General features: G+C 59.8%; 1 protein-coding gene across 1 annotated transcript in view; it reads right to left on the reverse strand.

The window, feature by feature from the left end:
- The window catches only part of SHANK2 (SH3 and multiple ankyrin repeat domains 2), a 476,763-nt gene that overhangs the window by 423,888 nt on the left and 38,901 nt on the right, over nt 1–13,974 (reverse strand). The window contains 1 exon segment of the mRNA XM_043581937.1: nt 8,029–8,248. Within this exon segment, the coding sequence (XP_043437872.1) occupies nt 8,029–8,235 (207 nt within the window). The 5' untranslated portion in view covers nt 8,236–8,248.

Genomic DNA, 13,974 nt, shown 5'->3' on the forward strand with positions numbered 1-13,974 from the left:
TTCGAGTGACTGACCGTGGGGGAGACAGAGAGACAGGATGGATGGATGGGTGGCGCCGAAGTGTCTTCCAGGGGGTCAGGACCACGGCCGAGATGGTTTTTCCTACACGAAACACCAAAGCTGGGCCCACTTACATAATAAATGGAAGCATCTACGAAGCAGAAAAGGAGAGACGCGTTTTCCCACAGCTTCTGCCAGGAGGCGGCCAGTCCCTGCGCCTCCGTGGACCCGTTCAGACGGGCGGTGGTGACGGACACGTGGGCTGGCAGCCTCCACGGAGTGACTCGGGGCCGAACCCCGAGATGGCGCTGGACGCACCCAAGGAAAGTGCCACACGGCCCGGCCCCGAGCTCCTCCTCGTGACGGGCCACTCGGTGCGCGGCAGAAACCGGACCGCCGTGCGCTCGGGGCCACCTCTGCTCCCGCCTCCAAACCCACCTTCCCCGAAACTATAAATCACAAAAGGACTGCAGTTCGTGCTGTTGGAGGCCGGGTTTGCTGACGGGTGTAGCCTTGGGGCCCACAGTGAGCCCCCTGTGCGTGTGCGGCGGCCTGGAGCAAAGGGACCCTGGTCACCGCGCCCCAGGCCCACCCGGACTGTGCGCCTCGCTCCAGGGGGCCTGGGGAGGGGCTCCTGAAGGCAGGTGAGCCCTGCCGGGGGCTCCCGCTCAGAGGCGGGGAACGTCATCCCACTGGGGGGGGAGACCTAGGACCACAGTCACTCTGGCAGAAGAGACAGGTCCAGACGCCCCTGGGGCGGAAGAGGGACAGCCTCACAGCTCCTGGAGACACCACCTCCCCTCGGGTGGGCAGGCACAGGGGTGACAAACCGGCCACGGCAACTCGCACGGCTCCGCCGGGCAGGATTCCAGGGTCCGGCTCACGTCCCCTGCGCAGGACCCGGCCTGGCACGGTCTATACGCGGGAACAATGGCTGCTTTGTTGCTGGAGCTCACACCCGTGGGAGTTGTGCGCTCAGCCTCCAGGGGCTTTGTTTGCCGAGAACAAAGTGAAGACAGGTGATCTTTAGAAGGTTCCGGAAACAATCATACTCTTGGGAGTAGAGACCGAACCCTGGCGGACCTTTGTAACTGCGGGCCTGGAGAGTAGATGTCTCTCCATCGGTAATTCTTGACGGGTTCCCGAAGCCGCTGGCAGAGCGGTCAGAATCCCGGGGTGGGGGGGAGGGGTGGGGGGGGGCAGAAGTCCCCCACGCCACCCGCCAGGAAGAGGTCATGGCAGGCAGAGGCGGGACTCGGGCTTCCAGGCAGGCTCCCACTGCCCTGTGTCCGCCTGACCTGGCGTCGTGTTGACCTCTTCAATCTCTCACACCCTTGCTCACTATCCGTGGAGCGTCTCAACAGCCGTGGACTCTCTCTCCGTTGCCACCAGTGACGGCCTCCCAGGTGTAGACACTGCCAACTTTGACCAAGGAGACCAATCAAGGTAACAGAAGTTTAAAGGGCATTTGCTGTCGCCTGGCCCTGGCTGCACGGCCAGCCTACACAGCCCCGGCTCGAGACCTTTGGTGCTGTGCCCCAAAACACGGGCGGACGGTGGGGGATGTGACCCCGAGCGTCTCAGACGCACCCGACCCCATGCCATGCCTTCTGCAAGGCTGCCCGCTGGCCACAACAAACACCAGCTTCTGGCAGGTTTGGAGGCTGCAGGCCGTTGTGTCCCAGGCCACCTGCTACTCACCTGTCAACTGGGACCAGGAGGGCGTCACGGGGCCTTAGGGCATGGGTGACATCCCGTCACTTCGTCCCATGCTGGTTACACACTGTGCTCACTTTGTGTGTTTAGTAAGTACGTCAACAACACAGCCCATGTCAGGTTGTTACACAAACTAACTGAAATAACACACATCATGTGAACCGTTGGGGCTTCATCAAGATAAAAAAGCTTCTGCACAGCGAAGGAAACACTCAACGAAACTAAAAGGCAACCGACGGAACGGGAGAAGATATTGGCCAACGACATATCTTTTTCTTAAGGTCTATTTTTGAGAGACAGAGAGAGACAGAGCACAAGCAGGGGAGGGGCAGAGCTAGAGGGAGACACAGAATCCGAAGCAGGCGCCAGGCTCCGAGCTGTCCGCACAGAGCCCGACGTGGAGCTCGAACCCACAAACTGTGAGATCATGACCTGAGCCAAAGTCAGATGCTTAACCGACTGAGCCACCCAGGTGCCCCTGCAAACGACATCTCAGATAAAGGGTCAGTATCCAAAATCAATAAAGAATGCATCAAACTCAACACCCCAAAAACAATCCAGTGAAGAAATGGTTAGAAGACATGAGTAGGCACTTCTCCATAGAAGACCTCCAGATGGCCAACCGACACATGAAAACATGCTCCACGTCACTCATCATCTGGGAAATGCAAATCAAAACCACAGTGAGACAACACCTGCCACCGGTCAGAATGGCTCCCATGAGCAACTCGGGCAACGACAGATGTTGGCGAGGACGCGGAGAGAGAGGGTCTCTTCTGCACTGCTGGTGGGAAGGCAAGCTGGTGCAGCCACGCTGGAAAACAGTGTGGAGGGTCCTCAAAAAATTAGAAATAGAACTACCGTACGACCCAGCAATCGCACTACAAGGGATACAGGTGTGCTGTTTCGAAGGGGCACATGCACCCCGGTGTTTATAGCAGCACTACCGACAACAGCCAAAGGATGGAAAGAGCCCCAGTGTCCGCAGACTGATGAATGAATAAAGATGTGGTTTATACACACAGTAGAATATTACTTGGCTATAAAAAAGAAGGAAATGCCGCCATTTGCCACCACGTGGACGGAACGAGAGTTTCTTACACTAAGCGAAATAACCGACCCAAGAAAGACAAGTACCGTAGGACTTCACTCATACGCGGAATTGAAGAAACAAAACAGAGGAACAGGAGGGCAGGGAGCGAGAGAAGAAAAGGAAACAAACCTCAAGAGACTCTTCATGACAGAGAACAAACTGAGGGTTGGTGGAGGGAGGTGGGGGGGGGTGGTGGGCTAGACGGGGGAGGGGCGTTAAGGACGGCACGTGCGCTGAGCACTGGGTGTTGCACATAAGGGGCGAGTCACTGAATTCTGCTCCTGAGACCAACATCGGGCTGTAGGTCAACTAACTAAAATTTCAATAATAATGAAAAAAGGACGGGACAAAATTGTGCACACAAATTTAATAAGCAGCATCGTGACAGGAAAACAAAAAGACCTTAATACACTGGCCCACGGTGCCGTTACGGGACCCAGGGTTTCCCCCCGAGGGAATGCATCTGCAGGACATTGGGCATCAGGATGGGAGGGAGCTGAGGACGGTTCACCCACACGCAACCAGAACACCAGAAAGACAGCAAGTTTCTGCCAAAGTGGACACGCCAGGCAGAGGCAGCCCGGAGACAGCAAAGACATGCCACAGAGGAGACAAGGAAAGTAGGCGGGAAGGCACGCGGGAATCAGACACGCATTCATCCAGAGTGAGCACGCCCCAATTAAAAGAAGGAAGACCTACAAAGGGCAAAGAAGAAGCCAGAAAACCTAGTAAAAACACCAACAGCTGAAAAGAATAGCTTTCAAGATGGGCCCACGCAGGGCTGTGAAATCAAACGGAAATCCGAAATCACACGACCACATGCAATCAGGGATCGCAGAACAGAGTGGGTCCAAGTGGAAACACCATAAAGGAGGACCCGAGAGAATCACAGAGGACAAGGAGGCACCAGCGATGAAGGCCGTCAGAGAAAAGGCAGACGGAGAAACCCAGGTGACGGCGATGCTGTCCAAGAAACACAGAGCCCAACCGGCAACGCGGAAACCCAGACGGCGTGTAAGAAAACCTCACAGAAACGAGGGGCAAACAGAACCTGCAGGTGGGAAGCTTTTCCGGGAGAAACAGAACGGCCGGCACCAAATGCTTCCCGTACGGGAACCGAGGCCACTTCGTTAGGGAGCCGGTTAAAGAAGGAAAAACTCAGGTCACCGACGGGACGCAGCCGAGCGACGTCCCCGAAGCTGTGGGGTGAGGTGGGAAGGAGTCCTGCCTCCGACGGCGCACGGAGAAATTGACATGAAAACCACAGGGACACACGCACAGTCGATTCTCCTTATTTGCGGATTCCACATTTGGGGGTCTGCCCGCTCGCTAACGTTCGTCTGTGTCCCCAAGTCAGCATCCGTGGCTCTTCCGTGACCACTTACGGAGCGGCCAAGCGTTTGTGGTGTCCGATCTGCACGCTCCGGGCGAGGTAGAGCGAGACGGCGACAGGCTTTTTGGTTCATTCAGCTCATCCTGCGCCCTGCACGCCAGGGTCCTTCTGGGCTCTGCTCAGGGCCCGTTTTTGTGCTCCTGCTGGTGATTTTGTGGTTTCCCACGGTCGGAGGCACAGTGCAGAGATGGCGCCATGCGGTCTAAGCACAGGACGGCCACGTGCACCGTGTGCTTCTCCCTGTGGCACGAGCTCCGTCCAGGCGTGAGCGGTGGCACTGTCGGTGTTCAGGGTTCATGAGTCAAGGGCGTGTATTAAATAAAACGTCTTCACACACGAATACACATGAGCAAGGCTACGTACGGACCTGTGGACGCAAACGTGGGGACCGCGGGCCTGCAGGAAGCCAGCGCCCCCTACAGCAGCACCTCAGGGCTCGCTGCTTCGAGGCGACGTTAGAGCCCAGGACTGCCGCAGACCGACAGCACGGCCACCGAGGAAGCAGGGCCACAGGAACGCTTCCTGAAAGGCACCACTGGACAGTTACGTCCCTCCAGTTAAGAGGAGAATAAAATAAACAGAACCACAAACAGAAACAGCTGGCTGGTGCTCCCCCTGGAAGCCAGACCAGACCAGGAGGCTCCTGAGCTCTGAAGCGGGACGGCGGGATGGACGGTGACAGTGAGCAGACAGGTCTGCACCCACGAGACTCGGGAGGTGGCGGAGCAGAGGGGGGTGCGTGTGCGTGCGTGTGTGCATGTGCCCGTATGTGTGCCTGCGTGTGCATGTGTGTGTATGAGAGCACGTGTGGGTGCGTGTGTGTGCACGTGTACATGAGCGTGCATGTGTGTGCCTGTGTGTGTGTGTGCCTTACATGTGTGGCTGTGCGCACGTGTGTGCGTGTGCATGCATGTGTACCTGTACATGTGTGCCTTGTGTGTGCATGAGTGTGCACAGCTGCATGAGTGGGCGTGTGTGTGTGGGTGTGTGCACATGTGCATCCATGTGAACATGTACCTGTGCATGTGCACGTACGTGCATGTGCCTGTACGTGTGTGTGTGTGTGTGCATGTGCATGAGTGTATGTGTGCCTGTACATTTGTATTTGTGTGTGCGTGAGTGTGCACATGTGTGCACGGCTGCATGAGTGGGCATGTGTGGGTGTGTGCACATGTGCATACGTGTTAACATGTACCTGTGCGTGTGTGTGCACGTGTGTGCACGTGTACATGAGTGTGCATGTGTGTGCCTGTACGTGTGTGTGTGCATGTGCGTGTGCATGAGCGTATGTGTGCCTGTACATGTGTACTTGTGTGTGCGTGAGTGTGCACATGTGTGCACGGCTGCATGAGTGGGCGTGTGTGCGTGTGGGTGTGTGCACATGTGCATACGTGTGAACATGTGCCTGTGGGTGTGTGCGTGTGTGTACGTGAGTGTGCATGTGTGTGCCTATACATGTGTGTGCATGTGCATGAGTGCATGTGTGCCTGTACATGTATACTTGTGTGTGCATGAGTGTGCATGTGTGCACATGTGTGTCAGTGAGCGTGCGCATGTGTGTGCGTGTGCACACCTGTACAACCAGCTCCCCGTTTGTCACAACACCGACCTCTTCCTTCCTAGGCTCAGAGCCAAAGTCCGTTTCCCAGCCTCCCTTGCAGTCAGAGGCAGCCTCCGAGGAACCGGCACGGTCGGGGAAGTGACGTGTCCCAGTTCTCTACGCCCTCACCCTCTGGGCAGGTCAGGGGACCCGGGGAGGGCTCCAGAGCCCCGGGGCAGCCCGGCCACTGAGCGGAAGGGGTCTGGGTCCCTGGACGACTGTGTGGAACAGAATCTCTGTGTCCTCGTCCCCGTCGGTCCAGCGGGCTGGTTTGAGAGAAAGAAGTCCAGCGTCTCTGTGTTAAGCACCTGAGGTCTGGAAGTCTGTTTACCGCTCCAATTAGCTTAATTTACCCCAACGAGATGAGAGGGTGCCAAGTTCCTTATGGTCGGAGAAAAGGAGGGGAAAACCGTAATCAGGGACAACAACGAAACCTCCAGCCTTCCAGCGTTTCATAATTGTTTACGTTTACGGATTGATTTGGAAAGAGTCTCCTCCAGCCCAGGAATCGCTCAAGTTCAGCGTTTCCTTCACTGTCTTTTTCTCCTCTGATGTTAACATAAAACCATGCGATGTTGGTTTGCCAGCGGCCCATGTTCCCCGACCCGCTTCCGTCCGTACGGTGACGTCACCTGTCACCTTCTGGAGAGTCGCGTGCAGGACGTGACCCAAGGCTCGCTGCAGCCGCTCTGGGGCTGGTGTGCGTGCTTTCCCAACACCTGACGTCTTTATAAGGAGTAACTTTTGTAAGAGATTGTAAACGACGCAGAAGACGGAACGCCTCAACGCCGTCCTGCCGTCCTGAAAGCCACACCTGTGTTGCCGGGCGGCCCGCGGGATCCGCTCTGGAGCATCTTCCGGAAGGTGCGGCATCCGGCTGACCCCGCTCGTGGGCGACAGGTCCGCAGGACGCACCCCAGCACCCCCAGGCCTCGCTCTGGAGAGGACAGTGTCCTGCTGGAGCCGCTCCCCCCAGACAAGGGGAGACCCCGCGCTCCGAGGTACCGAGCCAACATAGCAGACCCCACGGTGCCAGGCGGCGGGGGCCTGACGTGCGCAAAGGGGGGGGGAACACCGGCCACTTCCTCTGATCCTGAGAGGACCCCCTCCCCACCGCGGCCTCGGCCCGGGGACTCTGCTCTTTAGCACAAAGCGTGGACGCAGAGCTCCGGGCCCGCCCCCCGGGGCCCCCCGCAGGCCGTCCACACCACCCGCTGCTCCCACTGCCTTCAACCTGAAGCGCGCAGGGTCCACACCTGCACACGACCGACAGAGACGAGGAAAACAGAGAGCGTGAGATGACCCACACCTCAGCCGGGTGCCCCCTGAGTCCCACCCCAAAGGGGAGCCCAGGGGAGAAAGGGCTGTGCTCAGAGACCATGTCACCTGACGCACGGATACAAGAGAATTGTCGCCACTGGGTGCACCTGCTCGGCCTGGCCGTGGGTCTGCCAGCCTCTGACCGCCTCGCTTGGTGTCACCGTGTGCCCCAGACTCCGCCCGGCCCAGCCTGACGGGTCCCCCGCACCCCACACCCCACACCCCAACCCGGGGGTGCTCGCGGTCTCGGGTGACATATTCCGCCTCCCCCACGGCACCAGCGCCTCACACAGCGGCTCCGACAACCCCAGCCCCGCCCGTGTCCCCACGAGCCGACCCTCCAGGCAGCGGCCACACAGGCAGGCCCACTAGCAAGGGCCCGCGGGAACCACACGAGCGCAAGGCAGGGCACACGCCGGGGCCGGGGCCAACGACAAGCCCCGAGGGCTACCGGGGCCGCCCCAGGTATGGGGCCCAGACCCTGAGGGACAACTGGGAGTCGGCAGTGGGCGGCGCAGGGAGGGGCAGGCCGGACAGAGCTTGCACAGCCTGGCAAGCGAGAAGGAGCACGGGACCCCGGGGGCCGTGCCGCACTGAGCACAGAGCAGCGGAGGAAGAGGCAGGGCCCCCTCGGGTGCCGGAGGCCCCGCCTGCCCACGCGTCCGCCGTGTGCATTTCCTCGGCAAGGCTGGCCCCCGTGCCCTCGAGGCCTGGGCTCCCCCGCCCCCCGGCACACAGCAGGTGCTCAGCAAGGGCACCGAGGTGCCAGCGTGCCGGCGAAGGCAGCTGATGGGGAGGAGGGAGGGCGGAGCAGGCGCACGCCGTGTGGGGCACCACCAGGACGGGCCGGGCAGAGGCCGCCCGCAGGCACGCTTGGCCTTGACCGAAACGAGCAACGGGGCCTACCGTCTGCTGCAGGTCCTGGATGAGGATACGGATCACCACCGCGTGGCCCTGGCTCTCCTCCATCCTGGGGGCGCTGGGCTTCTCCGCTGTGGCCCGGATGGTGTCATAGATGGTTTCTTCTTTGGAGCTGTCCGACTCCGACCCCACGGAGTAGTCGGAGAAGCTCTGGGCCATCTCGTCCTCGCTGGACGTCGGGCTACGCGGCATGGCTGCGCTGCGTCTACGCGGGGAGGAGAACAAGGAGGCAACGTGAAAACAGGCAAACCCCAGCGCTCGCGGAGGCCGGCGTCCCGGGTTCACGGCCCTGCACGGGCAGCCGGGCCACCGTTGAGTGATGCACAGACCTCCGAAGGCGGGGAGAACTCGGCACCCCCAGTGCTCTCCGGAACCCCGGGCCAGGAGGCGGCCAGGACCCGCGTGGGGGCCCACGGGCTCTGCCCAGAGCTGGGAAACCCGGCACACGGAGGGAGCCCTAACTAGCGGTGGCCATGACCAAAGCTCATGGGGACTAACCGAGGAGCCCTGGGGGCAGCTGGAAGCCTCCCAAGGTAAGGAAGAAAAACTCCCTTTTGTCTTTCTACGAGCAGCAGGAGAGGAAGAAACGCAGGCTCGGGTCACAAAGGTACCAAGTTCATGTCGTAATAACCCCTCTGCTTCAAACACAGAGCAACGATAGGTAATGTCAAAAACAGAACAGAAAGGCAAGGCCAGGCTCACAGGGAAGATCGTCCCGCGCCCAGGACCCTGGCAGAGCTGAAGTCGTGAGCAGGCTGATGCGGGGAGACCCAGGGGTCCCCAAAAGTCTGTGGCAGCTGGAAGTACAGCCTTTGTGCCACCAAGCAGAGGCTCCCCAGCAAAGACCGGGTCGGGGCGCCGACTGGCCCTCGGACCACGGCCGCTGAAGGGCAGAGAAGGATGTAGACGTAATTCTGGGAGCAGGCTGCCAAATGACGCCCCCATCCCTGTGGGCAGGGCTCCGGAGAGGTGAGGACAAAAGCCGGGGGGAACCGGGGGGTGCCGTGCCAAAGCAGCCAACACCACTTGTACGTGAACTCTGTGAAGGAGGTCAAGTCCCTGTGCACACGGAACGTGGGCAGGTTGTTCCCTGCAAAATCGGGGCTGTCCTGAGCACCCAGGGACGTAGGCCACCCTGACCGTTCAGGGACGGCCTGGTTAAGTCCTGCTGTCTTCCCACGGAGGGCACAGCTGTGAGCGTGAAGGGCCCCCCACACACACACACATGAGGACCCCACACCAAATACCCAGCCATTTGCAGGAGGGAGGGGGACAGAGCAGCACGCCTGCCATCTGGCCCAGGCTCCAGGCCCGGCAGGTGCTGGGGTGCGTGGCCCCCGCTCTCATGTTTCGTGACCCCGGGAGGCTCAGGAAAGCCCCAGGTGGGGCACAGATCACCCAGCGTCAGCTCTGTGTTCATCGTGGGAAAACCGGCTCGCACTGTTTACTTCCAGAGTTCATTTAACGACAGCAAACACCCTGTGGAAGGTTCCACTGCTCTGCCCGTGGGGTCAGTCCTGGGGCGCAGGTGGCCACCAGGGGCGCCGCCCCCAAGACTTTCCCAGGGTCACCAGACACCCAGGTACACAGGAAGCCCAACAAAGCAAAGGAGCCCCTCCAGAAATGCACCCCCTCGCCAGGGGAATGGAGAGGCCCTGACCAGGGTCAAGGGCTCCTTACTGCCCAGCGGGTCTGCACCGTCCTTGGGGAAGGGGCCACCATCGCGTGGCCAACAGACCCTATTTTGTTTGGCCTGCGCGGGGCTTTAAATGTTTGCAAACCTAAGGATTTCACACGAGAAGCCAGATTTCTGGTTTGTGGTGACCATCGGGAGGCTCAGGCGATGCTGGGGACAGCGGCGTGGGCCCCAGGGGGCTCTCCAGCTCTGCCCCGGGCTCTCCTGGTTGGTGGCAGTTACCTTCCGGCCCTCGCACCACGAGTGCGAGAGAGAGTCCGACCAGAGTCATCTCTCCCTAGACCACCCGCGGAGGGTCACCAGGCCAGTGACACGATCGCCCCAATCACCCAGGAGGATCCTTAGTTTTCGGTTAAAATCCCCTAAGTTAACGCCAGTGTGATTCCGAATTAAAACGTCAGAGCCGATGGGTCTTTTCTGTGGTCACTGCCAGACGTCTCTGTGATTCGAGCTTCCCGTTCCCCCATCCAGAGGACTATAAAATCTGGTCAGAGGCAAGAGGGCTGTGGCCGGGGACAGGACCTGGGTGTCCCTGGCTCCAGCCTAGCAGGGTCCCCAGCAGCCTGGCCAAACTGCAATCACCATCTCCCCAGGCAAGAAAGACGTGCCTAACGTAACTGCACAGAATACCCTACGCACGGCCTTTGTGATACAGAATAGTCACAACGAGGGTGCAGAAATCATACGATGACATACAGTTATTTCCACATCGCGTGCCAGTAATCATAACGTTATAATAAGTAACATAAACGTTCGCTTGTAAAGACGTCGTATAGTTGCACACACATCACCACTTGCAACTATGTCCCAGGTTCCGGCGACGTGTTTCCTCTAGAAAAGCCGCTCTTCGTCCCGGCTGCAGAGAAGTCACCCGGAGGAGTTTCAGAACAAGAGAAGCACCAGAATTTCTGGGTGCATCGGTCGGGACGCGGTCTCGACAGCTCCCCAGGGGACCGTGGCCGCACCTGAAAGAGCTCAGCGGGGCCACAGGGGCGCAGACGCAAACCTGCCTTTTCCCGGGGGTGAGGGACAGCGGGGAGGCGCGGCGTTCGCAGCCTCAGCGGTCAGAGCGGACACAGCCGACGGGTCCGTACGTCACTCGGGGCTCCCGGGGGGGGGGGTCCGATAAAGAACCACGTCATCCCCTCCTCACCGCGTGCCTGTGCTGCTTCCGGACCCTGCAGGGACCAAGAGACACAGAGAGGACACAGCGAAGGTGGCCTCCCACTCACAGGACAGCAGGGCATCCCTGTCTGATGGGCAGGGACGCCGTCAGGTTTATGGGAAGCCAGGTGGAAGTGAAGGGGGCCGTCCCAGGCCCACCAGCTCTCCCCACAAAGGATGGGCGCAGGCCCCAGGGGCTCGCAGTTGGGCCTCGAGGGTCAGCATCCGCAAGACGGGCAGGCGGACAGCCCCCAGCAGAAGCGGGCACAGTGCACGCCCGTCTGAGACGGTTCAAGGGCCGAGTTACTTCCACGGGGGGCTCACGCAGGATCCCAGCCCCGCTTCCTGAGGTGGCGGCCAGGGCACTGCTCCCCATCTATGCCCGCCCTGGCTCCCTTCCTCGAAAGCCCTCCGCAGCCTCGATGTGAGCTGCTCCCCAGGGTCACCTTGCTCGGGCGACACTTCAGCATCCGTGTGCACGGGGGCTCTGTTTATTCGCCGCCACCCCCCGCAGCAGTGGGACACCGTGGGCCCTCAGCGGACAGGGAGAGGTGGGCACAGGGGCCGAAGCACAGGCGCCGAGGTGGCCAGACGGCACGGTGAGCTCGGCCGCGGCTGGCGGGCAGGCAGTTTCACGGGGGACAGATTCGGGCACACACTCGGCCAGGACACTCGTGGGGAATTCAGCGTCCCTAGCGGTCACTTTACCAGCCCCGCAACACGTCTGCAGCTGGACCCACCGGGCCGGTGACCGTCAGGGACACGCAGGTCTGAGCCGTCGGGAAATGCGCACAACCCCCGCGGGGGTTTACTCTCCAGAAAATTAAAGAAGGCGGGACGGGACTCGACGGTGCTCACACCAACTGGAGTCAAACTCGACTCCAGAAACAGAACCGACAGCCAGAAGAGGAAGAGGCTCCTGTGACCCACGGACCTCCGCACGCGGCCCCCGCACAAGGGCGCGTCACACTGGCCCAGGGTGACACCCGCGAACAGACGCGCCTGCCACCAAAGTGCGGGAGCAGGAGGCCCCACTGGGCGGGTCTGAAGAGGAAAAGGCCTGCGCCCTGGACCTTCGGAGGACGGCCCGGGAGCTCGGGGCGCAGACCTGAGCACAAGGTCCTGACCTGAAACGGGGCTTGAGCCACGAGACGGGCAGGCCCGTGGGAAAGGCAAAGCCCTGGGAAAACATTTAATTATTAACTCCCGGGAGGACGGCCAGGTGGCAGAGAAGGCGCCCGGCCACATTTCATCTCGGATCAACAATAAATACGTCTTACTGGACGTATTTCCCGAACATCGCGTGGGACGCGCTGCCACAGAAAACTATGTTCGTCTTTATTCTTTGTTCGTCTGCAATTCAAACAGAACCGGGCGTCCTGCATTTTATCCGGCAACACCGTGGGGGTCAGAGGGGCCACGGGGGTTCTTCACCCCACAGTGTGGTGGGCAGGGCAGGCTCCAAAAGCCGCAATGCCACGGAACCCAGCCTCGCTCGGGAAGTCAGTGCCGGACTGGGGGAGGAAAGGTTGCCCCCGCCACCCCTAGGCAAGCGTTTCGGCACACCGACCTCTGGGGCGGCTATAAAAACACAGGTCAGTAACGTGCACTGACCCCCAGAACGTGTTTCTCTCACCCACCCCCCTGGGGAGCCTAACAAGGAAAAACGGGGGTGCCTGGGGTGGCTCAGCCAATTAAAGCATCCGACTTTGGCTCAGGTCACGATCTCACAGTTTGTGGGTTCAAGCCCTGTGTCGGGCTCTGTGCTGACAGTCAGAGCCTGGAGCCTGCTGCAGATTCTGAGTCTCCCCCTTCTCTGCCCTCCCCTGCTCACGCTCTGTCCTCTCTCTCTCAAAAATAAAGATTAAAAGGCGGGGCGCCTGGGTGGCTCAGTCGGTTAAGCGTCCGACTTCGGCTCAGGTCACGATCTCGCGGTCCGTGAGTTTGAGCCCCGCATCGGGCTCTGTGCTGACTGCTCAGAGCCTGGAGCCTGTTTCAGATTCTGTGTCTTCCTCTCTCTGACCCTCCCTCCCCCGTTCATGTTCTGTCTCTCTCTGTCTCAAAAATAAATAAACGTTAAAAAAAAATAAAAAAAAAAAGATTAAAAATAAGAAGAAAACACAAAGCACCCTATATACGCGACAAGCTGGCAGCAGGATTTTGTGATTCCACCTTTACCTCGCTCAAATGCATAAAGTTCACTCATCCTCAAGGCAGGGAGACCCCCAGGGGGCTGCACGGCGACCGTGCACAGACGTGGACACACAGGGTCACCGTCGTGGCTGCAGGAATTGGCACCAAATGCTGGGGGCACCCAGGCTGCCACGCGCATGGTTTGGAACCGCCCACCAGTCGGCGTGAGCTCTGGGCTGCAGGGAGTGGGGAGCCGGGGGCAGGGGGGCAGGGGGGCGGGGAAGAGCAGCTGGAAAGGCCAGGGGAAAGAATCAGCCACCTACCCAGGTTATCTTGGCATTTGTGGAACCAGCCTCCCGAGTAACGTCTCTGTTCCCATCCCCGCCGTGTCTGTGGATAAACGACGTCTGTCCTCTCCGTCCCGACACCCGTTGGTGCCACGTCATCCACCCGAGCTCCCTCCCTGGTTCCCCGAGTCCTTTCATCAATCCAGCCCAGGTCAGGCCGGCAGACGGCTGTGGCCGTAATGACACACGTAACCACGTGCGCGACCACAGCTCACGCTGTGGACGGGACAGAACTCGGCTGAGCTACCTGATTCTCTCACGTAAATCCAGAAAAGTGGAACCGTATGTGAACGTATGGCAAAATCTTCAAATGTTTTTATGAAATAAGTAAACTTTTTTTTAAAAGGCCTAAGTAATGAACACCGAACGGCTTATGCTTTGATGCGATATTTGGGGCACCCGGGGGGCTCAGTCGGTTCACCGTCGGGCTCTTGGTTTCAGCTCCGGTCATGATCTCGCCGTTCGTCAGCTGGAGCGCCACGACGGGCTCTGCGTGGACAGCACGAAGCCTGCGTGGGATTCTCTCTCTCTCTCCTCTCTCCCTGCCCCTGCCCCTCCCCCCCCCACACAAAATAAATAAATAAACATTTA

This window comes from Prionailurus bengalensis, chromosome D1, assembly GCF_016509475.1.
Source record: "Prionailurus bengalensis isolate Pbe53 chromosome D1, Fcat_Pben_1.1_paternal_pri, whole genome shotgun sequence".
In the NCBI taxonomy this organism is placed as follows: Eukaryota; Metazoa; Chordata; class Mammalia; order Carnivora; family Felidae; genus Prionailurus; species Prionailurus bengalensis.